This window comes from Equus przewalskii, chromosome 10 (genome assembly GCF_037783145.1).
Source record: "Equus przewalskii isolate Varuska chromosome 10, EquPr2, whole genome shotgun sequence".
NCBI lineage: Eukaryota > Metazoa > Chordata > Mammalia > Perissodactyla > Equidae > Equus > Equus przewalskii.
In genome coordinates this window covers 30827485-30854948 of record NC_091840.1, presented here as the reverse complement: position 1 = coordinate 30854948, position 27464 = coordinate 30827485, and the positions used below count along the sequence as shown (strand labels likewise).

The following is a 27464-nucleotide window of genomic DNA, read 5'->3' as shown; positions in this document are numbered from 1 at the left end:
CTTAAAAAAAACATGTTGATGGGTTGATTGTAAGCAAGTGAGAAACAGGATTCAGATTTTCTTTCAAACACCAGCTTAAGGATGAATGGGGAAAACATCTAGTTGTCAAAGTAGGCTTGAGGTTTTGCTGAACCCAGAAATTCTGGAGAAGATTGTGAGATATTTTTGCCAAACCCTACATACTGCAGGGTTAAGCCTTCCCTCTAACCAATTAGATAATTGCCATTTCATTCTGTGGATTTCTCAATTGTTTCTTCTTGTTTTTTAAAGCAAACTAAGTAATTAGCCTTGTGTCAGGGTCATTTTACTAGTATTTCCATAATTAAATAATTACTTTAACCCTGAATTAAAAACTGTCGTGCTGTCTCTGGGTACAGTAGGCTGCCAGCTGTTTTAAATAACCCTTGAGAGTGGTCAGGTTAAGGACTCAATTTATGACCTTATAAATTAGCACAAAGAAACCTACTCCATAATGCAACAGACAATTCTATTTATAATGCTTAATTAATCCTCTCCAGTCACTAACAAAACCCACTTGTGACCTTTCATTTCAACCTCGACCAAATGCAAGTCTCCTGAGATGAGACGTGTTAATATGTGAATGCTGATAGAATTTGCTGGCATTATGGTCAAGCATTAAATAGCTGACAGTCTGGATAAATTAGCTCCTGGTAGCTCAGTAATCAAATGTAAGAAGAAAATGTCAAGTTGGGCAGCATTGATGTAACCCTTCATTAAAACCCTGAGCTGGAGAGAGGCAGAAAGAAAGGAAAATGCCCATGTCTGACATTGCCTGCACACGCTTGCTCTGAATTTCAGGATGTCTTGGCAGATGAAACAACCAAGAGAAAGTATCAGAATTGTATCAAAGGATGGCTGTGGGACGCCTTTCTATGTGGCTTCATTTATCCGCTGTTGGTAATATCCTAAGGCTGCCTTTTCTTAGACCGGTACAGAACACCCAAAGCGATAACCAATTCAAAGCTGTCTTACCTAAGGTGTTACAAACAGAGTGGAATTATCTGGAAAGTTCCAAGCTACAGGGTGTGGGCAGAGTAATGTTTGCAGACATGGGAAGTTCTCCTGGGATAGGTCCTGGGAAGGAGAAGGGAAGCACACATGCTACTTGGACATTTTTTGTGGCCCAAGGGAGCAGTAGTGACCTGAACACAGAAATTCTGCCTTGTGACCTGGTATCTTGGAATCTGCATGGAGAACTTTACCAGGTTTTAGGACTGTTCAGTGTATTTCCATATGTCCTCCTGAATCAGGAAAATAGATTTTTTTTCTTTTTTTGTCCAACATATTCGAGAGTCAACATAAGTGATACTTCTGGATCTGCTGTGAGCCTCTAGGCAAGTTCCTTAGCCTCACTGCCTCAGTTTTCTCATCTGCAAAGTGGGAATCATAATGGAACGTACCTCATAGGGTTGTTGTGAAGATTAAACAGAGTTAATACATATAAAGGCTTAAACAGTGCCTGGCATGTAGTAGGCACTACATAAACTTTGGCTGTTATCATCATAATATCTTTGTAATATCTTTCTTCTCCAGGCTCTCTCTCTCCTTTCCCAGTGCTGCTATGGCAGCCAGGTCAGGTTGTCACGATCTCTCTCCTGAATGGCTTCCTAAGTCATTTCCTTATTCTAAATCTATATCTCTTCCAATACATCATACACAGTATTGCCAATTAATCTTTCAAAAGTCTCTCTCTGATCTTGTCCCTGTCATATTCAGTGGTCTGCAAAGTTCATCAAAGAAAGTCTAAACTCCTTAACCTTGATTTTAAGCCTATTCTACCCCTACCTCCTGACCCTAGTTTCACTCTCTAATCTTACATTTCACTGAACCTTCTCATGAACCCTTTCCTCTCGGGGAGCCACGTTCTTTTTTATTCCTTCTACATGTTCCCTTGTTCTCCTTACTTGTCCCAGCATGTCCTTGCTTTTACACCTGTGCTCATGGTTCTGCCCACGTGGAGCTTACTCCCCACCGCCCCCAGCCCAGTTCAAATCCTAGCCATTGCTGAAAGTTAGGCTCAAATCCCACCTCCACCCTGGAACCTTTCTGATCCTATCATTTCACCATTCCTCTTTCTTTTCAAGGCTAATCTTTGTGTGTTTTACTCAGTCCTGTCCCCAATCCTATGATATGCATGAGCAGACCCTCTGCAAACAGGAATGGAATATTAATATTAATTGAGAGGCTTGGAATGACAGCCTGGTCTTGAGGTTCATCCTTTCTAGACTTATTCTGTCACCTTATTGCTCACTACATGAATGCCTATGGAAATATTTCAACTCCAAAAGTAAATGGGATGGAAAAAATCCTATCAGCAGGAAAAACAAACATAAAAAATGCATAGTTGATCCCTAGACAATGGCTTGTTTTTTAAGAAGGAGCAATGAAAAAATATCTGGAGTCCAGTACCTTTATATCTGGTTACTACAGCTGCGTTGACACTAAGAGGCTCTTGAAAGCTGACAGTGAGTGATGTGCTGCTGGTTACCATGAGACAGGCATTGGTTGGCACCTCGGGGGCTCCTGGGACAGAAGGAAAAACACAAGGATCTTAACATAGCAAATCCTTTTCAAACAATGTTCCTGCCTCTTCAAAGGATACCCTGAAACACACACTATGGAAACATTTGTTTGTAGAGCCTAATAGCTTTTGCTTTTGAACATTTTCATTAGAAGTCTCAATGGCCTTTATTTGTTGCCATCGTGGTCTTATTTAAGATTAGAACATCTTCCAAGGGGTAAATAATACCAGTTAAACCTTCCTGAAGTATTCTGGAAACACAATAGGAGATTGGGCTGGACCAGTGGAGAGGAGGCCAGAAAGCATTAGCAGGAACCAGTGTTGTAGATAGAAACTGTTACATTTCATGAAGTACTTTCATGTAAAACATTTCACTGGAGCCTTTTTGCAACCCTGTTGGGTAGAAAGGGCAAATATAGCATCCTCACTTTTAGGATAAGGAAACTATAGTTCAAAGAGGCCAAATTATTTGTTCAAGGACACGGTGAAGACACATAGCTAGGATGAAAGCCCATGGCTTTACATGCCTGATTCTGGGCTCTTGCCAGTATAGAATGCCAACGCACCTTGCTCTCATTCTGCCTCTTATTACATCAAGTAGTATTTTCTGAGAAAGAATTCATGGGCAAATGTCATGCCCACTAACCTCAGGTTTTAAAGGACTCGTGATGGTTTTAGGTATTCCTTAACACCCAGAAAGAGTTTTGTAATTTTGAAAATTACCAAAAAAAAAAAAAAAAAATGGCATCAAGTCTAAAAATATGACTGCTTCTAGTATTAATCTATCCTAGATGAGGGACAATAGTAAGTGCATTTGTTAAAACAATTGCTGAATGTCTTAAAAAATATATATCAGCATTGCTGAAGAGATTGTTAATATTGAAAGCAACCTTTCATTAATGTTGCCTAAGCTATTTGCTTCAAGGGAAAGGATTAGACCTAGATTTGGTACTTAGTATACGGTACTACTTCAACAAGACTCTCACTGCCTTTGGTCTTTATCTGTATCACAAAGTGGAGGCAGATAATTTCCAAACTAGTGAACTGATCTTTCTCTTATATTTAAATTTTCAAGTCTAATTTTTTGTTGTTGTTTAAATGAGATCTCCCTTTGGAATAAGATTTTAATATTTCACAAGTGTTTGAATTTTATATATTTTTTATATTAGTGGTTGCACTAAGCAGTACCTTCCAGTGCTAATGAGTATTATCCAGAAATAATACTTTGCTTACGGGGGCTGGCCCGGTGGTGCAGCGGTTAAGTTCGCATGTTCCGCTTTGGTGGCCCGGGGTTCGCTGATTGAGATCCTGGGTGGAAACATGGCACCACTTGGCAAGCGATGCTGTGGTAGGCGTCCCACATATAAAGTAGAGGAAGATGGGCACGGATGTTAGCTCAGGGCCAGTCTTCCTCAGCAAAAAAGAGGAGGATTGGTGGCAGATGTTAGCTCAGGGCTAATCTTCCTCAAAGAAAAAAAGACTTTTCTTAAACTAACAAAAAAATTGGTAAAGAGAATGGAAGTGTAGACAAAAGCATAATTCTGGGGTTGACTGACTGTCCTTCTCTGTTGCCTTTATTAACTGAAAGTCAGTTTATTTAAGCTCTATATAAAAAATGCAGTAGAAAGTTGAAAACAAGTTAAACTTGGGCTTGAAGCAGAAACTGGACAAATAGGTAAACAAATGTTTTTCCACCTCCACATCCCAAAATATAGCCACTTAGGGCATCAGACCATCCGGGTCATTAGGCATTAGGACGTAGCGGGTGGAAAGTGCTAGATGAATGTGACATGGTGGAGGGAGGCCAGCAGCACTGAGGGAGGCTGTGGTCAGAGAAACTATCAAGAGCCAGAAAATCAAGCAAGACAAAAGATCCTTTTACAGCCTCCTGGAGTCCTTGCTCCAAATAGGCTGACAACGTCCATCCATGACCCTGTAGAGTTGCAAAAAATCAATAAAAGAAGGCCTGGCTGTCTCAAACTAACCTCACTCCTAGTTAAATGTACAAGTCCTCTGCTTATACTCACTGGCATGTTCGAAGCCCGTTTTCATGCGTTTGTAGAGTCGATACCTCCACTCCCAAGCTTTCAGCTGTTTCTCTTTCTCTGTGTTGTCCAGACTGAATCCTTCATTCTCCACCTGAGCAGACAGTTCACTCACCCTCTCCTGGGCTTCCTGCACCAGTGTGTTGAGGTGCATCGCTCGGCTTTCTAGGCTGACAACTGAAGGGAAAGAAATGGGGTGACTCCTTTTTCCTTATGGGGTAATGCTGCTTCATTGGCAGGGTATCTAAGAGTCTACTATGGATTTTTTTTAAATGCCTTGGTAAAGTGGGATCTATGTTCCTTATTAACTATCTTGTTATGATAAGGTCTAATTAGTGACATTTATAGCTAGATTAAATGGTAAATCCATCAATTTAAGATACTCCCTTTGCCCTCTGGCCCTCTTGTCATGTGCACCTGAAATGGCTACGTAGCACAGTTAATTAGAATTCCACTATCATGTACCCTTGAGGACCACTTCTAATCCAGATTGCACACATTTGTTTCCATGGTCTTTAGAAGGACTAAAACTTAGAGTCAAAAGCTCTGTAGGGCTAGAAAGGCCCTAGGAAAAGACATCCATGAAGCAGGTTGCATTCTGCCAAATTTGTCTGGACATTTTTTCTCTTTTTTTGGTAGAACCTGATTCAGATTTTCTGCTCTTATCACATTTTGCCCAGCTCATAGACATTTTTGTATGTGTGTCTTAGTGGCATAAATCTGTTATTATTAATCAGTTTATTTATTGCTAACAAAGTGTTCCACTACTGCTGCCATAGTGGAGTAATACGTTCTGATGGCCAGATGACTTCTCTGTGATCAGACATTGATCTTTGGTCACTTTGCTCTTTGATTGTGGTCTGATTGTAGAAATGATCTCCAGGGATGCCCAGGCCCCAGAGAGCAAGTTCTCCTAACTCCTCTTGCTGAGAGAGGTGATACAGCCTGATATTTCCGTTTTACTCAGTGCATGATAGTCTTTATTTGATTCACATCATGTTGTTTACCCAACCTCCCCTTGTGTGAGTGAACATAGGTGTCAATGATAGAAAGTTTCACATTCTTGTGTCGGGTTGGGAGGCTACTACTTGGGTTTACTCGTGGCTCTTACGCATGTAAAGCCCTGCCTAGGAGGTCACTTAGTCCCTTTGGAGGAGCCCTTCCTGGTTAGTGATAAAGAGGAGAAGACAGCCTTTGCAGATCTGTCGCCAACATGTGTTTGACACTCTTTGTGACCAAAACAATATTTCCCCCTGGTGGGTGGGAAAGAAACCCAACCATTTCATTCTTCTAATTAAGGGGGAAAATATTGTGAAGATAATTCAAGTGAAAGGTTGTTATGTGTATTTTGAAATGGAAATTAGGTGGTTATAGATTCATATTCTCTGTGTTCATAAGCATGTTTGCATTAATTACAGGAAATGAATACTAATTTATTATTGCCCCTGCTCACCATCAGTCTAAATTTATTTACAGATGAAGTCAATGAAAAATTAGTTGAGTCTTTTTTCTTTTTCTTTCTTTCTTTCTTCTTTCTTTTTAAAGTTGCTGTTTAGAACACTCAGGACTGTGTTTTGCTGCAGATTTGTCATGGTTAATGAATGTTGCTGTAGCAGTCAATCATGTACTCTAAATACTGTCACACTTTTTTTTAAAGCCTCAGTCATGAGCCATGACAGAAAAATAAACAAATAAATATAAAGCTAAAAAACTCTTTCACTGAGCAGCTACACTATGCAGAATCCCCCGGGAAGGCTAAAGGAGGCCAGAATAAATGATAATATAAGTGCTGTGGACGTAGGGAAGCAATGATGGTGTATGAACACAGAGGTTCTGGAGAAAAAAAATACACATACACACATGCAGGCGCATACTCCAGTGGAAAAATTGGCAATATTAGTAGCCTCAAGGTGCAATTTCCTGGAGCAGTGAGATTGACAAGTCAGTACTAAATGCTGTTAATTTAACTAACTTCAGATTAATGGTAGAGTCTGCCATGACTGAAGCCCTCAAACACAGTCTCATTATAGCCTTGCTGGGAAGGTCCTAAATATAGGCATTGACAGTTTAAAACAAATTCGTATACATTTGTGTATTTTTAGACATAGGTTAGGCGTCAGAGTTTGTGTCACAGTTTTCAGGTTGATTAATTGACCCAGTAACTGCACCCTCTACCCACTGCCCCCCTCCTTCTTCCACTCCAAATTATAGAGAAAATGGAGGAATTGTCCTTGCTAAGTCATTCAGTGAGCTTTTTATTGTAAACCTGATGTTTGAATTGCATGCATGCATCAACACTTGGGTGATAGACACATGATTTATAAAAATAAATTTTTCTAATACTATGAAATCCTCCCTATTAATTTTTATATCCACAATAGTTATTACTGGTGTGAATTCCAGGTGGCATTTCAGATGGACAGCTTCTCTTGAGCTATGTTTGGCTCTCCCTGAAATTTCTCCTGCTTTCGCTAGCACAACACACGTTGTTTCTAGACTTGCCCTTTCCTCCTAGGCTGTAGACTTGATGCATTTTGAGTTGTAGTGGTAAAGGGATTCTGTATCTTCAAGATAAAGCATTTTGCCTCTTTATAGACTAACAAGGAAGATCCATAAAATTTTATAGCCAAGTGAATTTTCCAGGATCATCTAGATCCCTGTGCTTCTCAAACTGGGATACCTAAACTCCAACATAATATGCTGATGGTGGTGGGGGGGTGCGGTGCAGTGGGGGTCTCTGAAGGCACAGAATGAATATGCCCGTCTTCCTGGAGCATCAAATTTTCCATGCAGATTGTGCTAAAAGCACACCACTTAGAAATTAAAATGAACACTTCTATTGTGGAGGAGAATGGAAAACTTTCCCGCAAAATGAAGATTTTAAAAAAAGAAACTGTATAGAAATCTCTCCTTTTTTTTTCCCCTCCCCCAGGCTAAGACCCCAGCTGCCCGTGGGAATATACTCACTTACCTCTGTTGTTAGAGGTAATTCCATGCACAAGGTGGAGGGGCACTGACTGAGCCAGTGGTTTCCGACCATTTCACCAAGCAAACCTTTTATTGTTTTTCTCTATGGATTTTTTTAATGGCTTAATGAAACACTCTCTTTTGAAAGATTTTCTTTATTGACTACCAAATCAGCTGACCTATAAAGTAATCATTTTTCTCCCTATTATTAATGACATATGTAACTGCCAATAGAAGCATCCATTCAGTATGAGATAATCAACGTAACAAACTGGGTTAATTCATTTTAAGCACAAGCAAGTAAATATGATAAATTGTTAGATTATATAGTTTTATCTTGAATAATGATGTGATAGGTTGGGGTTTTTGACACCTCGGAAATTGTTCTGGGACCCCTGTTCCTATTTTTGCCACCCCAGGATGAGAACTTTTTCAACTCCTTATTGTAAAGATAAAGAAACTGAGACCCAGGGAGGTGGGATGATTATTCAGGATTTTCGTAAAAACCTTAAAAAACTCAGTGAACTTCCTCTAAACCAAATGGAATGCAAATTAACCAATTATTTATGTATTGTAGTTTTCTAATTGCTATCTATTAGGCATGAGATTGGCAAACTCATTTTGGTTGGTTGGTTGGTTGGACCTAGAAACTAGAAAGGCTATGTCTATTTTATGATTGATTTTCCTGCCCATCCATTTCTCTTATTCTTGGATCCGTTCCCCTTTCACTTCTACCCCCTGGTTACTTGTCCCTTGAGTCCAGAACTCCTGGATCTGTTTGCAAGGTTTGGTCTTTTCTCTCTTAACACAGTTGATCCCTTCCACAGCCAAGCAACTATCCCTCTGCGCAGCCACAGCCAACACAATAGAGGGTCTGTGAGTGAGTGGTGAGCAGTCCGGCTGGGGCAAGACCACTCAGCGCCTCCTAAAATAGGCTCCGTGCTATTGTGGTGTTTAATTATCAACAGCATTTCTACCACCCAGTGTTTCTAAGTGGGTATTTGTTATAAGACCTGCCCAGCTAATTAACTACAGGGTGGGAGCAGGGGGAGGAGCGGGAACTTGGTGTTCAAAGAATACAATTACAGTTACTGTTTAAATCCTGAGATAAATAATGATCAGACTGGGTGGATTTTCTTCACCATCAGAATCTAACCTATGAATCGCCAACTACTTCCTTGCCTTACTGTTTCTTAATTTTGCCCTTGCCCTACAATTGGTGAATTTGGGCCTGGTGGTTAATTGCTTAAAGCTTGAAAATATAATGAGGGTAAAATGAAACTAATTTAAATTTTTAACTGAGGCTTTTAGGGAACAATTCTTTGGCTTGCTGGAAAAAAATGAATACATTTGCCCCTTACTAATGATATGCCATTTTGCAGTTTAGCAACAACTTTTCTATTGTTATCAGCATTTTCCTTGTTTTTATTGATGAGAAAAATGAGGTACTAAAACAGTCATTTAATCTCAGTGTTAGAAGGATCCTTACAACCAGCCTTCGGTGCCTCTTCTTACGATACCCTGGCCCTGTAATGATTTCCTCCATGAGGGGAACTCACTATTCACGGAGGCGGCCTAGTCCATTTTCGCTTTTAATTTTAATTTAAAATAGTCTAATTTAATTTTAAAAAGTTTCCTTATCCTGAGCTGAAATTTGCTTTCCTGTTGTTTCCGAAGTGGAGGCAAAGTGGTAAAAGGGCTTTGGGGTCCTGTAGATCAAACACTGCCCCTTAGGAATGTGTGACCCTAAGCAGTTTTGCTTCCATCTCGAGCCCAAATGTCTTATCTATAAAAGTGGCATAATAATGGCACCCATCTCATAAGTTCTGATAAGTTAGTGATAATCTTTACATAGAAGGGTCTCAATTAGTGGTGGTTTGTATTATTATTTTTACACCCATTGGTCTCTGTTATATTTTTTAGAGGCACACAAAAATAAGTCAAATACCTGTTTTTATAAAATAGCTCCAGATAAAAATTTTCAGTTCCAGCTACCATATAGAAATATATACTAAGTGGTGTCAATTTCAACTGTATCTGTCATTTCAAGGGAGAAAACAAAGTCCCTGAAGTAGAAACCTTGCATCAAAAGCCAATATCCTCCGGGCAACCAAGAATAGCGGTTAATAAAATTTATCTTTGCTGATCATAAGTGACAGCATTCTAACAACCTCACAGTTAACTTGTTTTCAGGTAGGAACATCAAAAGAAATAATATAGAAGCATTCCAATAATTAAATGGTTTTTAATTAAAAAACTCAAAACACAAATTTCAATTTACTTGTCTTGCTAAGGTTCAGGACTCAGGATTCACTTTGCCTTCACTTAGGCTTCAACCTGTTGTCTTATTTTCAGGTTTTCCAAAGGACTTTGAGAATGTGGTTCCAATAAAGTCAGAGATTTGGAGATTAAATACTTCATTTTAATTACTATAGAACTTTCTTCTCCTAGAACTCATTACACCATGGACATGGGGCTCTGGAATGTTCTTCCCTACTACTTTCCAGTGGAATGTGGATTCAAAAAGTTTGTATTATATCGTTTACGTTGTAATTGTGGTTCTTTAAGAAGCTAGAGGCAATAACACAGAGAGAGACTTCCTGCCCATGTCTCCCAAACTCCAAAGAGCAAATGGACATTTTCTGTAAAACCAACACACAAATCACTTGAGGAAATTATTTAGAAAATCCAAAGCAGATCACTGAGTGATCATAGGGAGCTTAAGTATGAAACAAGACAACCATATCTTCTGCTTGTATTCTCTGTGCTTTCCAGTAGAAATATAATGTGAGCCACATCATTTAAAATTTCCTCGTAGTGACATTAAAAAAGCAAAAAGCAATAGGTGAAATTAATTTTAATAATATATTTTAGTTAACTCAATAGATGGAAAATATTATTTCAACATGTAATCAACATAAATATTATTGAGATATTTTATATTCTTTTTTTTGTACTAAACCTTCAAAATTCAGTGTAAGTTTTACATTTAGAACATATTTTAATTTGGACTAGGCACATTTCAAGTACTCAGTAGTCATATGTGGCTAGTGGTTCCTGTGTTGGACAGTGTAGTTTTAGAACATAAAATTCTACAAACTTTAAAAAGTGCTTGTATTGGGTGGTGTTTTTGAAACACAAACTATACAACAGATGTATAAAATATTTAAATTCTTTACTAGAAACATTTGGGTGGTGTTTTTTGTTTTTGAGAATTATATCGACTAACAATTTTTTTGACCATTTACATGCCAGGGACATGTTCTAAACTTATTATTACATTTTATTCTCAACAGTCTTAGATACGCAGTGGAGTAGCCAGCCTCCAAGAGGGCCCCCAATGATCTCTGTCTGCTGGTATTCACATGCTTCTATACTGTACCAAGTTGGTCTGTGTAATCAACAAGATTCAGCAGAAAATAATAACATGTCACTTCTGAAATTAGGTTAAAAAGACACTGTTGCTTCAATCTTGGTTAGTCTCTCTCTCGTTTGCTCTGGGGGAGCCAACTGTCATGTCAGGGAGCAGCCCTATGGAGAGGTCCATACAGGAAGGAACACAGGTCTCTTGTCAACAGTCACCCTGAGTAAGCTTGGAAGTGGATTCTCTAGCTCAGTCAAGCCTTAAGATGATTGCAGTGGTTATGTTGGGGGAAATTTAGGGACAGGAACCTAGATTGTGAGTGTATGCATATGCACATGTATATGTTGGGTAGGCTGTCAAAGCTATCTTTTAACTTTATCTACACAGTTTTAATTTTTGACAAGGAGAATATATTCTGTGTTGCATATATATTAAAAAATTAAAAACAAAAGAATGAAAAGACAACTATCAACTCTTGAAGAGCAGGTAACTGAAACTTAGGCTGTGGACACTTGATGTCTAAATGATTAGTTGGAAACATAAAAAACGATCAATTGATTTGATATTTAGTAAAGTATTCCCTTTGAAATAAATGATATATTCATACCCTTAAAAAGGAAGCCTTGGCAGTCACTCAATTCAATTAAACACATATTATTGAGTGCCTACTGTTTGCTGGGGATATGGTGATGAATGAGACAGATAAGTTCTGCTCTTGTGGAGTTTACATTCTAATGCACGGGAGACAGAAAATAAGCAAATAAAAACACTGAGAAAAATATCCTATAGTGATAAGTGCTATGCAGAAAACTAAAAAAACGTGATGAGATTAGAAAGTGACTTTAGACTTTGAACTTGGTGGCCAGAGAAAGCCTTTCTTGAAGATGTGACATTTAAGCTGAAATGTTAAGAAGGAGTTGGCATGTAATGATCAAGATTAAAAGCATTCAGGCATTCAAGCCTAGGGAACAGTTAGTATAAATGTGTTCAAAGGATTGAAGGGAGGCTGGTGGGGCTGGTGTATCATGGCTGAGGCGTAAGCAGAATGAGATGAGGTTTGAGGAGCAGGTTTATGAGTCAGGGTGAGGATTTGTACACCTATTTTAATGAAGCAGATAAAAATATCTGGGAATTCACTCTAGAGACCTGCCTAAGGCTTGTTTTTTACATATTCTTAATGGTTGCTAATCTTTATCCTTTGAGGATGGATTTGATTTCAGGAAACCTCTAAATCATTTGAAGCCCAGTCTGGTGAACATAGAGGGTGATGACGCTGGGCAGTGCTGTTTTGGAAGAAAAATCAGGTGTGACTCTAAGCAACAAGTCAGATTTTCTCATAAACTGGTTCTGAGGACAAATCCAAAAGTGTTTAGAGCAATGGCAGCACTGTTGGAGCAAGTGTGGGGTCTCCCATGAGGACTATGTTAAAGGATAACATTCGTTTGGATTGTAGACTTTCTGGTGTGTTTGTTTATATAAAGCCAGCCTCATTAGTTTATAGTCACACCTCTTAGACGTGCCCTGAACCAGTCCCAGCCCTTAGACGAACCCTCAACTACTGCAGAAATTAGTGGTGCATCCTGACAAGTCTGCCAAAATTGTAACATTGGTGTCTGCACCATACTTGGATGACACCTACTCTGCAATCGCATTTTATGAAGTAACTAAACATACCTAATTCTGGGTGACGTTTCCTAGTTCCACAGGCAGTATCTGAGAGAAATGAGAGAGAGGAGTTCACAAAGAAATGCAGAGAGAGAGGAGAGGGTCTGGAGAAAAAGGGGAATGCAGCTACAGGAAAGGGCAGAGAGACTAAAAATGAGGAGTATTCCACCATTCTTACTGCTCCATATTATTAAACTGTAAAAATAAAAACAGGCTATGGCAACAACCAAATTCTACAACAGTGCCTGGAAAACAACAAACACAGCAACAACAACAAAGGTACTCAACAGTCAAAGTTACTGGAAGACTTAAAGGTTTTTTTCCATACATTCTGTGTGTGTGCATATGCACTACACACATAATTTGTGTGTGTGTATATGTTCTAAAATTTGATACCTGTGATTCCTAGAAGCATAAGACAGAGATTAAAATTTCAACTGAAAACTTCTGAGTACCTACTATGTGCCAGGTACTGGGGTCAAAAGATGAGACAATATCCATGTGAGTGACCAGATTTACACATGGTAGGTATCCAAAAAGAAGGAGTTTCTTCATGATTACTGTTTTCAGGGCCTAAATGATGCCAAATAAATAGCAGCCTCAGAAAGGCAAGCTAACATACAGAGGCATCTCAGGACATCTAGGGTCTATGCTTTTGATTGTTTCATCCATTCAGTATCCCCGTTGCCATGACTCACGCTCAAGTGAACAGTTGCTATCTAAGAAAGACTTGTCTCTGTACCTGGAAGTCCCCAGTCATAAACCCCTCTCTTATTCTGACTAACTCATATCTTGCCCCCACTCTCAAATCATAGTTCAACAGTCAGTCTCCAGGAGGAATTTGCTGAATCATCAGTGAGGGCCTTCCTTAGCTCTACTCCTTTCAGGTTCTGTGCCTGTTTCCTGAGCTCAGCACCCCAGTTTGAGAGGAAGTACTGGGATTCCATTTTAATAATAGTTGATGTTTTCTTCTAGAAGGAATGAGTATTACTTTGTGCTGCTTGCCTGAAGGTGGGAAAAACAGAAAATAGTCGCTGAATAAAGATAGTAGATTCATCTCATGAGCAGGCTGGGTTCTCTATATATTTAAAACCTTGGGGCAATGTGCAAGTTTCAGTGGCCACATCTGGGACTTGCTCTATGAATAGGGAAATGTATGTGGTGAGTTTCAAGCCATGCTTATAAAGAACACCTCCATGTAGCTCTATGGTTGGGGGGCTAAAGACTGGAAAACAAGCCTGACTAATGACTTATGAGTTAAATTCTTAAACTCATCTGTGCCTTTACGATTCCTGTTATGTAAAGAGGAGAATTACAGAGGACCTCCTTCTGAGTTGTGTTGGAATCCTTGGTTGGCACAGAGGAAAGAATATTGGACTAGTTTTCAGAAGAGAACACACTGGGCAAGGGAAGACAGAAAATGAATTTATTAGCAGGCCTGCACTCTGCTCTGAAGTATTTGACAGGCATTAGAAGAGGAGCAGGTGGAGAGTCAGGGAAGGAAGAAATTGAGCATCTGTGGTGTGATAGTGAGTGTGCTAGTGCTTTCCCATAAATACCAAAGCACTGAATACAGAAGATCTGGATTCAGATCATGGCTCCACCACTTACTATTTTTGTACCATTGGGTGAATTATTTGACTTTTCTATTCCAGTTTCCTCATCCAGCAAAATGAGGATACTAACGCCTATCTCAAGCCATTTGTGAGGATCAAATGAGATGATGAAAGCAAAAGCATTTTTGTAATGTGTAAAACGCTCTAAGGACTTAAGACCTCATTGTTATTTTTCTTCTCTTATATCCTGCCTCTGCAGCTTCTGGGGAACAGTTTGCAGCAGGTGTTTGCTTAGCTGGCTCTGGCTGGTGGACTGTGGTTTTTCTCATGGGCTAGCTCACACTCATGCACGGCAGTAATTCTATGTGTTTTATACTTGATATATAAAGTAAATTAAAAATCCCTGAAAACAGATTGTGTTTTTTCATCCTGCTGCTCTCCAACAGAAATGGCACCTTAGTGCATAGGCAGAACAAAGAAATGCACCATAGGGTTTTAGCAAACAGCACAAAGGGAAAGATGCAGGGGCCCGGTGGCCATGGCTCTCCATATTGGTTATTCGGAAAGACAGTAAGTTTGCACAGAAGGATCCCAGGCATTGGTGTCCCATAGACTTAGGCTTTAGTCCTTGGCATCCCTATTCATTTGCTAGATGTGTGACCTTTGATTAGTCACTTCACTTCTCAGAATCAAAAAGTCCTCTTCTTCAAAATGGAGTTAACAATATCATTTTGAAGGGTTAGTGTAAAAACCAGAAATAACGTATGTGGAAAATTCATAAGTAATCAATATTCCTTTGCCATTTTTATACATGTGGGAGTCTGTACATGGTACTATCTCTGACTTCTTGTGTGGCCAAGGTGACTTAGGTGACATATTTCCTGGATTTAAAACCTGGGTTAATCTCTTACCATCCTTTACCACTTTGTGATGATAATTGTGGTTATCATTCCAGAGGGAATGAGAAAAACCAGGGATCTTTTGAATGAATTTGCTTTTGGTTTAACTAGATATTTAGTACTTGGGTTATTTTATGGAGATTTAATTATACACAAGGGGGCTTGGGGAGATTGAGTCTTACTGGTTTCATGGAAAATGCAGAATTCTTTGTAGCGTCTCAGGTAAGTAGGACTAATGTTTCATCCAGCCCAGTGCAGGCCACATCTGGATGAATGGTCTCCTTGTTCCTATAGAATGAGGCTCAGTCTGCATTCTCTATGTTCAGACCCTGTGATTCTCTCTCCACGGCTCTCTCACTGGATCTTTGGGACAGACATCATTGCAACATAAATCGGAAGACAGCAAATAAGCCTTTTTGATTTCTTCCATCCTTATTTGCCCATCCCTCCAAATCCTCCAGTTCCACTGAAAAGAAGTGGCACTTTGACGATGGAGCTCTAATTGAAGAGCCCCAATTCTACTGAACCAAATCCTTACTATCTTTGACATGGATGTGGTGAGCTTAGCATTTTTAGAATAAAGAGTTTTCTGATACAAGGATCTGCCTCTGTACCTAGTCTTTGGATGGTGGAGGTTTATGAAATTTAGGAGCAGAGATGTGACCTCTAATTATGTATTTGCTTGCTTCTCTTTCAGCCTTCTGGGTCTCACCACTTGGAAATAAGTGAATCAGTATTAGTGAAACTAACAGTTTGATGAGTTTACTTTTTTCTTTTAGGAAACATAAAAACTGTGGCTGTGAGCCATTGTGGTCATTGGGTCAGAGAGTTTGCACCAAGGGGAATGTGAGTGCCTACCTCAGAAATGTTGCTGTGAGGATTAAAGGAGTCAGTACATGTAGAGTGCTCAGAATAGTGCCTGGCACAGGGTAAGGGCTGTGTGATTTTATCCCATCCCCTCTTGGGTGGGGTCTGCCGTTGGCCCCAGAGCAGCTCCCTTTGGCAAGTACTATCAGCTCTACTTCAAAATACATCCAGAAATAAGCCATTCATGAAAGACCATGTATATCATATGATTCCATTTATATGCAATGTCCAGAATAGGCAAATCTGTAGAAACAGAAAGTAGATTAGTGATTGTCTAGGGCTGGGAGGAGTAGAGAGGTTTGGAGAGTGATATCTAAAGGGTATTGCGTTTCTTTCGGGGTGATGAAAATGGTCTAAAACTGATTGTGGTGATGGCTGCACAACTCTGTGTGTATACAAAAAACTATTGAATTGTACACGTTAAGTGGGTGCATTGGATGGCATGTGAATTATATGTCAATAAAGCTATTAAAAAAATACGTCCAGAATTCCACCCCTGCTCACTGTCGATGTCACTACCATATTAGTCCAAGCAATTTGCATCTGTCTCCTGGACCATGAAATAGCCTCCTAACCTGTCTTCCTGATTTCACAATTGCCCACCATGTTCATTCTCCACGGAGTACCGTAGTGATCTTTGAAAATGTAAAGCAGAATATGTTACTCATCTGCTTAAACTGCTCCACTGTCTCCCCATCAAACTCACAATCAAAGTAAAACATCTTATCACGGCCATAAGGTCCTGAATGATCTGGTCCTGGTGACTTCTTCCTCAGTGGTCACTCTCCCTTTGCTCATTTTGTTCTTCAGATCTGGCGGTCTTATTTCTGCCCGCCACAGCATCTTTCTGTTCACTCTATCTAGAATTTGACCCCATACCTTGTCATGGCTTGTTCCTTGATATCATCTAGAACTAGGCTCAAGTGTTACCACATCAGAGTGACTTTTCTTGCCCAACCCTATTTAAAATAGTCTCTACTCCATCAATCTCTAGCCACTGATCCATTTTATTTTCTTCATAGTATTTATCACTATTAGAGTTCATATTTTAATTTATCTATCTACTTGCTTATGGGAAGTTTTCTCCACTAGTATGTAAGCTCTATGAGAATAGGGATTTTGTCTTGCTCATCACTGCATTCCTAGGACCTCGAATAATGCTCGGTCCTCAGTGTTTGTTGAATGGATGAATGAAGCCACCATATTCACTGTGGGCACAAAGACACACACACACACTCATTCTTTTCTTCTGTATATTTCCTATTCTATGCCTCACTTGGTGTATTTCACATGTTTAAAATTTGGGTTAAATTCTTAGGAGGAGATTTCTTCAAGGCTCTTTTTCAATTCCATTCAGTGTATTTTGTTTAGAATATAATTTGATGCTTAGACTGATAAACACTATCACTATTTTCATGAAAGTCCATGAAAACATGGAAAGGATTTCAAAGCCTATGCTTAGTCAACCATTCCTGCTCTAAAGCTTAGCAATGGCTATTTCAGTGGCATAAAGTTGGGTCTAGCTTTAATAGTACATGTTTTCATTCTCGGGTTTACTTACAGTGTGGACTTTCTCGGGCTCCTGTCCTCAAAAGAATCCTAGCAATGGGTACATTGTTGGTCATGATGGCAATATCCAGGGGCGTCAGCCCCTCACTGTTAGGTGTGTTGAGATCTAGTTCTTCTGGTGTGTACTGGTACAGAAGGATCTGCACGGCGTCCATGTCCTGCTGTTCAACTGCTTCAAACATGGCTTCATTGCCCTGGAAGTTCTGGAGGAGGAGAACAAAAGCAAGTTAGTATAATTGCATAGGCCAGTGTGTCTTTGCAGCTTAGCTATTTTGAATTTTAGTGACTGCTTCAGTGACTGCATTCCCACTTATAGGTGGAACAACTGCAATTTATCCCAAGGTCTCCAAATTAAAACTGTGTTGGACCCTTCATCCATCTTTTCTAACGGGAATTAAATAGATCTCTACATTTAGATGCATTGAGACAATAGGGTATAGCATGGCTAGTCTATAGATAACAGGAAACATCAGCGTTTCTCAAACCAGTCTTCTCTGGAATACTGTTAGATAGGTCATTAAAAGGTCTTCTATTAGAAAGTAGCATGTGGTCAAATAAATTTGGTATGCATGGGATTAAATCAAGTTACCACCTTATATTACTGTTAGACCTCTCAGGGCCTCTAATAATTTTAATGTGCAATTATGACTCTCTAATAGGTGGGAAATACGACCTGTTTCAAATATTTGTTCACAGAACATATTTTTCATTGCGTTTATTTTAACTGCCCCTGGAATAATGTTCTACAGAACAGTTTGGGAAATGCTCACATAGATAACGTAACACAGGTAGTTTTAATTGTGACTAGCTTAGAATTGACAGTGCACTTTCTCTGTTTTCTCAAACTCATGCCCCACGTCTCCATGCCCCATGTCTCTACTATTGCTCAGACCATTATCATCCCTTGCCTGGACCATGGCAATGACCTGCCTGTTGCTAGTCTTAGTCTCCTTTAGCCCATGCTCTTTACTGACAGGAGAGTAATCTTTCTAAAATATGCAATGTTACATGTCCCTTCGCTGTTACAAATCTCTAAGCTCCACACTGCCTGCAGGCTGGCTCCCAAACTCCTAGACTCCTTTGTACTGACCTCTATAGTTTCTTAACCGAGAGCCCCAATCACTGAACACCTGGCATTTCTGAGCACTCAGGTAAGGGCCTCAAGAGGTGGTTTCCAGGGAGGGTTCAGTGGCTGGATGGCAAATTGTTTTGGGGCCTGAGAGAGCCAAAAGTTGAATACAGTAGTTCCTGCTTATCTGTGGTTTCACTTTCTGAGGTTTCAGTTACTATGGTCTAAAAATATTAAATGGAAAATTCCAGAAATAAACAATTCATATTTTGAATTGCAGGCTGTTCTGAGTAGTGTGAAGAAATCTCATGCCATCCTGCTCCATCCCACCCAGGATGTGAATCATCCCTTTGTCCAGAATTTCCACACTGTATACATTACCCACCCCTTAGTCTCTTAGTAGCTGACTTGTTGATCAGATTGACTATCACCTTATAGCAGTGGTTGTGTTCAAGTAACCCTTATTTTACCTAATAATGACCCCAAAGTGAAAGAGTAGTGATTCTGGCAATTTGGATATGCCAAAGAAAATTTATTGTTGTTAATCTCTTACTGTGCCTAATTTATAAATTAAACATTACCATAGGTATGTATGTATAGAAAAAACATGGTATATATAGGGTTTGGTGTTATCTGCCGTTTCAGGCATCCACTGGGGGTCTTGGAAGTATTCTTCGTGGATAAGGGCAGACTATTGTATTTATAGGATACAAATAACCTATAGGAAAAAAATAGCTAAAGACAAAATGGTTCCTTTGAAAAGTTCTTTCAGAGGATTAATAGTAAACAAAGGAGAAAAGCTCTGGAATTCTCTCAAATACATATTTCTGTAGCTCATGGGAGAAGAGCAACACATGTGTTATTTATACATTTATCTGGTATCTTCTCCAAGAGTTGCTTGGTCTTTAAAAATGTTAAAATACCATTATTTTTCACCTAGCATAGGGGTAGCCTGATTGAAATGTGAAAGGTCTTCAGTGACCAGATATTTAGGTTGGCAGATTTTATTTTTAGTCTCATCAAAAATTGAGTCTATCAAGGCTGCAGTTCGGCTTAGCTGAGTACATAACACATGATTGAAATTTGAAGAAAATACAAAGGTATTATGCAAATGCTTGCTTTGACAATAGAGAGCCAGGGGATACAGCTATTTTGGTATGCAACTCTTCTTTGCAACAGGGCAATCTGCTGAATGGAAAAGCGTTTAGTCAACAATCTGCCAAACTGAAGAGCCACTGATGCTTAGGCCCTAACTCAGCCACAACCAAGCCCTCCCAGAAGATGAATTTGAAATGAGAAAACAAATGAGTGCAAAGTTAAAATGCTGCCCTGTTCACAGTTGTGTATTTGTTTGTGATTCTTAGTATGTCTAATTTCTCATGTGCCGTATTTGCTCTTACTCTTAAGTCATTTCCTCCTCCATGCTTTTGTTGGCAAACTCTAGTATGCTTCTATCTGGAAAGGCTAGGGCTCATTTCTTTTTTAAGCTCCAACAACTGGTACCATTACCCTCCTGCAGAAATACCCTTGCTGAGCATGTTAATATTATGCCCTCAGCTTTTATCGAGGGCCAGTATAAGAAACTAATATATGAGAATCTCTGTAACATCACCTATACTAATCTTTGTTCTCCATTACATAATTCACTATGGTATCTTATATGCCAAGGGACTTGGCAACAGTAAAATATTCATTTTTCTCGTAGACTGATATACTTTCAGTTATCTGCTAATGGAATGCTATGACCAATTGTGTGTCCCTTTCAGCTTTGGCTGACTACAAACTCAAAGATAAATGTAATGACAAATTTTAGGTACTATATTTTCCTAGGTTGTTGGTATATCTATTTCTCTTTCCATCCCCACTATTTTCTTTCTCTGGTTTTTTCTTTTTCACTTTCTTTCCTTCTGTCCTTGGCTTCTCCCTCTATTTCTATCTCTATCTCTTTCTTTATTTCCCGTTATATAATACTTATGCATTTTTTTTTTTTAAGATTTTATTTTTCTCCTTTTTCTCCCCAAAGCCCCCCGGTACATAGTTGTATATTTCGTTGTGGGTCCTTCTAGTTGTGGCATGTGGGACGCTGCCTCAGCGTGGTCTGATGAGCAGTGCCATGTCCGCACCCAGGATTTGAACCAACAAAACACTGGGCCGCCCGCAGCGGAGCGCGCGAACCTAACCACTGGGCCACGGGGCCAGCCCCAATACTTAGCATTTTTCGCCCAGATTCTGTCTTGAGTATCTTTGGAAAGGATATGGGGTATACATTCTAAATAAGTAAATAAGTATTGTTCATTGCTCATTCAATATTTGAATCAACACTGGAGCTTTCAGAAAGCCTGTTTAATCTCATATTCCATATTTGTCAAAATGCTATTTTTTGGTTTCTTTGGTCTATTAGAGAAAGAAAAATTAAGGGCAAAAAAGGGGAAAGAAATTAAGAAAAAGAAATGGAAAATCTCACAATCACTCAAACTTCAGCTAACAACATAGATATATGCAGTTCCTGCCTTACGTGACTTTCAGCAGTTATAAAATTGCAAACGTCAGGTCCTGAAGTAAACATGGATCATCTTAGAATCTCCTTAAGTCCAAACATGACCACACAAATCAAATCGAGACAAGAATAAAAATAATTTTATTACCACGGAGGTCTTTCTGAGACTCAGCCGGTCAGTTCTTGTTCTAAAATAGGCCTCATCAAACGAAGAGTGGCTCCCCTTCAGTTTCTCAGAGAGGTTCCTGTACAGGCGTTTGGCAGCATTGGGAGATGATGGGGCGCTGTGTTTTTTTGACTGAGAAAGATGTAAATTCTGCATTTGTTGGGTCATTTTCACACAGCAGTTCCTAAGAGGAGGCAAATCCGATGTTGTATCATTTACACAACGTAATTATAAATTGACAAAGAATTTTATCAGCTCCAGTAACCATCGGGGATCCTCATAAAATATTATAGCTGAAAGGGATCTTAGAGATCATCAGATATAGCTTTTTCATGTTATAGATGAGAAAGATGAAAGCCAGGGAAGGGAAGCAGCTAATTGGTAGCAAGAATGAAATGACAACCTCCGTTTGCTATATACACATAGACATTTACATACAAACGTATATATGACATGAGCCTCTACTCAAAGTCTTGAGCTCTCTATCCCACTGGGAGGAAGTATCTAAAACTGCTATAATCCAGAGGTCTGTTCATTTTGTCTTAGGTATATGTAATTGAGATCTTTCTACTTACCTCCTCCTAGATAGTGTCCCCTGTCAGGTGTTTAAAAGAATGTGGCTGTTCCCTGCAGATCTCCCTTCTCTCAAGGTGTTAGATTGTGCCTGTTGTCTGAGATTTGGTGAACTACCTCAGTTCCCAGAGGTTTGGAGGATTTGTACCTATAGGCCCATCCCTGTTCAGATACTCAAGGTAGTGTCCTCCAGGGCGTTCACTCCTGGCATTCTCCGAGAAGTACCTGACTGCTGCTCTGCAAATCTCTAACAGGTCTTTCCAGTGTCATACTTGAAGTGAGTATCCAGGAGATCAGCCATGCCATTTCAAAAGCTATCCACCATTATGTTGCGTATTTCTTTTGAAATATTGATGCTACCAAGGCTATGGCTGCCTGCATGCTATGTGTATTGGATGAACAAACGCATAAATGAAATCACTGGCCAAGGCAGTTATGTGTAAAGTGACAGCACACCTGGTTCAGCCTTCTAGTACACTGAGCGCAGGTCTCTCCAGAGCGTGCTGCCTTCCCACCACCTTGTCTCAAGTCTGCAGTGGAGTCTTCCATTTGTAATGCTGCCATTGCTACTTAGCTGTGACCCTTAAGTCATCTCCAGTCCTTGAGTTTTTATAGCCTTATCGACCCCCGTGATACAATATCATGTGGAACCTCTTTTATTGACCAAACTCTTCACAGGACTGATCTTGATGATTCCCCAATTCCTACAAGATAAAGTCTAAATTCTTTAGCTTCACCTATAAGTGCTTACCTCTCCAGCCTCATTTCCTGTTGTTCCTCTGCATTTTATGCTTCAGCCTTTTTGACCTCCTTAGACTTTCCTAAATAGTTCAAACTCTTTGCTACCTCTGGGTCTTTGTATGCACTGTTTTACATGTATTGGAATTCCATTTGTGCCTTCATCACCTAGGAAACAATTGCTGATGCTTAAAGTCTATGTTCAAATGGTCTCAGGCAAATATATGTATTTCTTTATTCATTCACTTAGTATATGCCTGTTAAAGCAAATATTTTATTGTATTACAACTGTTTTTTGGCTCTCTGTCTCCAGCTAGTCTGTATGCTTCTCAAGAACAAGGACTTCCAAGTATTAATTTTTAAGTCCCAGCACTTAAAATGTGCCTCCTCAAGGTAAAAGAAATATAACACAGATTAGGATATAAATTGCTACTCTTCCACCTGCTGACTATATGATCTTGAGCAAGTTACTTAACATGTCTGAATCTAATTTTTTTTCTCATTTATAAAGTAGGGATAATAACATCTACATATTATGGTTATGAGGATTTGATGAGATAATGCATCTAAAGAGCTTAGAACATAGGAAGACTCATGGCAGCTCTCACTTTTGTTATAAAAATACTCAATAAAGACTTTAGAGTAAAGGAACGGCACATATGAGAGTCTATTACATATAACATACCAAGGGGCTGCCCAGAAAGCTCATTCCCTCCTGATGCTTCTGAATTTGGTTTCATGTCTACTAGCACCAATTAGTCTTCACTTACTTGCACTTTAACAAATGGAGATCTATCTTCATTACATTGTTGGATATCTTTAGGTACCTTTTAAGTCTTGCTTACAATTCCTCCAGCATAAAAAGACTTCCTAGTGCCTTCCAAGGTGGTCAGACCTGTCCAGTATTAGTCATGGCCATCAGGCCCTACCCAATCTTAGCTAAATGGTCGTATTTACATTTGGGAAGACGATGTGAAGCACTGCCTGTAGTGAGTATGTATGTGTGGATGTGTTATCATAAATCTTTACTTATCTTTTAATTTTCACAAAAGCAGAAATGGAAAGAGCAGGTGATTTGGCATCTTTCTCCTTCCATCTACAAATCCTTTGCTTTTGATTTAATAGCGACTACAGTGATTCCTCTATATCTTTCCATTTCCACAAAAATTCCAGACTGATATGCAAGCTGGTTCACTTAGGGATTGCCTTAACCTCTTTCTGTCTTCTGTCCCTCGCCTTTTCCTTCAGCATTAATGCCCCAGTTCAAGCCATCTGTCTTGTCTACATCATTATCATTCCCAAAATAACTCTACATTCTTTTGTATCTCCCACAGTGCCCAGGAGTCCAGTAAATAAATTCTTGTCGATTGATCAAATTCCAGTTACTTGCCCTCTAACTGATGACACCTACCACATGGCCCCTTTTGTCTTTACTCATCTTCCATCTGTTCCCTTCAGTCAAAATAGGTTGACTTTCTCTGTCTCTTTGACTTCCTTCTCAAACTGCCCCAGCAGTTCCTTCCTTCCAGGCCATCCTTTAGCATGTTTCTCTTCTTCTAGATTTCCTCTATCATTATATTTTCTTTTCCTCCTCTATATTTAAAACTTTGTTTGATGAGAGATACTGCGAAAGACAACTTTCTATTATCTGTTCTATAAACATGCACAACTCTCCCAGCTAACTGTGCTCCTAAATGTTTACCCTTAGGTAAAGGGACAAACATGCGAGAAGCAGTGTAGCTTTGGCTCTGGAATTTGACAGACCAAAGCTTGAATCGTGATATTGTTATCTATAATCTATGTGGCTTTGGGGGCTTTATTTAAATTCTCTGAGTTTGTTTAATTGTATATAAAAAGAATTCTTATAGAGTTGTGAAGATTATATGAATTAACAAATGAAAGGTACGTAAAGTGTTTGGTTCATAGTAGCCACTCAATAGATAGCAGTAATTATCAAGGTTACTTCAAATCTTCTTCCCAAACCAAAGACAGCAAAGTACATCGTAATAATTTAAATAGCTTTCTTGTTTGTTTTAAACACTGTTTTTAATCTGATTTTATGTATTTATGATACTACTAGTTTTTATTTTGATAGAAAAATGTGTTTAAATTTTTTAATGTGTATGTTTACAGTCACTCATAGTAAAACAGAAATAGCAAGTAGAACTTTAAACTGCTAGAGGGAAGAGAAGAAAAAATATAAGTCTGAAAAACAATTGAAAGATAAAAAAGAAACAAAATAAGAAAATGTAATAAAGAGAGATGTAAAGTGAAATAGTAGGGCTAAGATTGAATATATCTCTGAGTATGATACATTCAAATGGTCTACTTTTCCTAATGTAAGACAAAACTCCCCAATTGAGATTTGTAAAATGCTATTTACAAGTAGTACACCTAAGTGACGCTTCACAGAAAGAGTAGAAATAATACTATGACAGTGGGACTGGTGAAGTAAGGACCTCTGAAAATCCTCTCCTCCATAAAAGCAGTGGGAACACTAGCAAAAATTGTCAGAATTAACTTTTTCAGAATGCTGCATATTAACCAAAGGTTTGCAGCAATCCAGACAGTGTTTATTCAAACACTTGAATAAGTGAATTCAGTAGGAACAGTGAGCTTTGTGGTGTTTTTAACTTGCTCAATCCCCATCTTCTCCAGCTCTGTGGTAGACTTAAAGACCAACAGCCTACGTTCATGGTGAAAAACAGTAGTCTGGCAGCCACTAGATGGTACAGAATAGTGATGGAGCTCCTTTGAAACCCCGTTTTGAGAGACTTGTCATTATTTGAGCTTTCTGGTGGTTCCCTGGAAGACCCTACTCACAAGGCTTTTGTTTATTTGATCTGACTTGGAGCTTACCAAGTGCAAATAACCTTTACCTCTGGGGCATCTGTCAAAAACAAACATTAGCAATTGTTCAACATCCCAGCTGCCTAAAGTGGTGGATAAGAGTAGGGGCAAGCAATAGACTAGCCAAAAGCTTAAAAGGAAAAGCTGCAGAATAAGATGTCCATAGAGGACTTTGAAAAGCTCTGACACATTCCTGGGGATCTAGCAAACCACATGCATGCCCAGAGCTGGAAGAATTCTCATAAAATACCTGAGAAGGTCCTAAGCTCTCATCTATGTCTGACTTTGAGGCTCTGTGCAAGCAGGAAGTGAAGACTAAGACAGAGCTGTCAAATGCCTGATGAGTATTGAAGGTGTGCACACAGAGACCCTCTGCAAAGACTGAGAGACTTGCACTAGGAGATGCAAAGACAGATGCAAAGAATTTCTGTTCAACCATTAGCTGACCACTAAGCTAACCAAGAAGAGATTTCGGTGGCCACATATGATGAAAAATACAGACTTTACAGATTTAGGTCTGAAAGATCACTAAACAGTGAGTCCTGAGGAGGGAGGATAATCTGATTTCTAGATTTGCCACATCATATAATATAAAGATGACTAGCTTTCAACAAAAAATTATGAGACACGCAAAGAACCAACAACAAAAAAAATATGTCCCATTCATAGGAAATAAAGCAGTCAATATACATTGCCCCTGAAGAAGTCCAAATATTGGACTTATTAGACAAAGCCTTTAATTTGGATATCTTAAATATATTCAAGGAATTAAAGGAAATCATGTCTAAAGAAATAAAAGAAATTATGTGAATGATGTCTCACCAAATAGAGAATATCAAATAAAGAGGTCGAATTTGTAAAAGAAAACCAGAACCAAATAGAAATTTTGGAGTTGAAAAGTACAATAGCTGAAATGAAAAATTCACTAGAGGGGCTTAATATCAGATTTGAGCAGGCAGCAGAAAGAATCAGCAAATTTGAAGATAGGGCATTTGAGATTATCCAGTTTTAGGAGCAAAAAGAAAATAAAAAAGAAAAACAGTCTTAGAGATCTGTGGAACACCATAAAGTGTAGCAACATACACATAATAGGAGTCCCAGAAAGAGAAGGAAGAGGGGGAGAAAAAATATTTGCAGAAATAATGGCCAGAAATTTCCCCAAATTGATGAAAAACATTAACCTACACATCCAAAAAGCTCAATGAACACAAATTAGGATTTACACCTAGATACATCATAAATTGTCAAAAGCTAAAGACAAAGAGAAGATCTTGAGAACAACAAGCAAGAAATAACTTATTACACACAATGAATCCTCAAAAAGATTTACAGCTGATTTTTCATCAGAAAACCATAGATGCCAGAAGGAAGTGGGATGAGATATTCAAAGTGCTGAAAGAAAAAGATTGTCAAATAGAACTTCTCTATCCAGCAAAATTACCCTTCAATAATGAAGGTGAAATTAGGATATTTACAAATAAACAAAAACTGGGAGAATTTGACAGCAGACATTCCCTACAAGAAGTATTAAAGGGAGTCCTTCAGGCTGAAATGAAAGGCCACTAGACAGTGATTCAACTCCAGATGAAGAAAGAGCATTGGTAAGGAAACCACATAGGAAAATATAAAAGGAAATATAAATATAAGGCAATGTAAGTCTATCTTTTGTTTATAACTTTTTTCCTTTCTGATTTAAAAGACAATGAAATGAAAACAAAATTATGAAAATAATTCCATTTACAATAATATGGCATTACAAAGATTAAAACACTTAGGAATAAATTTAACAAAAGAAGTGCAAAGCTTATTAACCTCTGCTCAGTTATTCTGTTTGAATGTGCTACATGATTCTTGCTGGGAACTTTACTAGTACATCATACAAACCCTATAGCACCCATAAGAGTGTCTTGAAAATGATAGCAACAGTACTCTCTGCATTTTGCATTGAATTAAACTGGAAAAAAAAGAGACTCAAATGTTGAATGAAATGCCTGATAGGTAAAATAGATACAGAATCCTAGAAGGAGAACTGGCCAGGAAACTGATTTTGTTGTGTTAAGTCTGGGATATCACTCTTCAGAGAACATTCCTTGTTAG

At 38.8% G+C, this 27464-nt stretch overlaps 1 protein-coding gene across 5 annotated transcripts in view; it reads right to left on the bottom strand.

Moving 5' to 3' along the window:
• The window catches only part of ANKFN1 (ankyrin repeat and fibronectin type III domain containing 1), a 371664-nt gene that overhangs the window by 117226 nt on the left and 226974 nt on the right, over positions 1 to 27464 (bottom strand). For all 5 annotated transcript variants that reach the window (XM_070560769.1, XM_070560770.1, XM_008519821.2 and 2 more), the window contains exons 4-7: positions 21189 to 21390; positions 17467 to 17677; positions 4570 to 4764; positions 2431 to 2544 (exon numbers count right to left, since the gene is read on the bottom strand). In XM_070560769.1, the coding sequence (XP_070416870.1) occupies positions 2431 to 2544; positions 4570 to 4764; positions 17467 to 17677; positions 21189 to 21390 (722 nt within the window). The remainder of the gene's footprint in view (positions 1 to 2430; positions 2545 to 4569; positions 4765 to 17466; positions 17678 to 21188; positions 21391 to 27464) is intronic.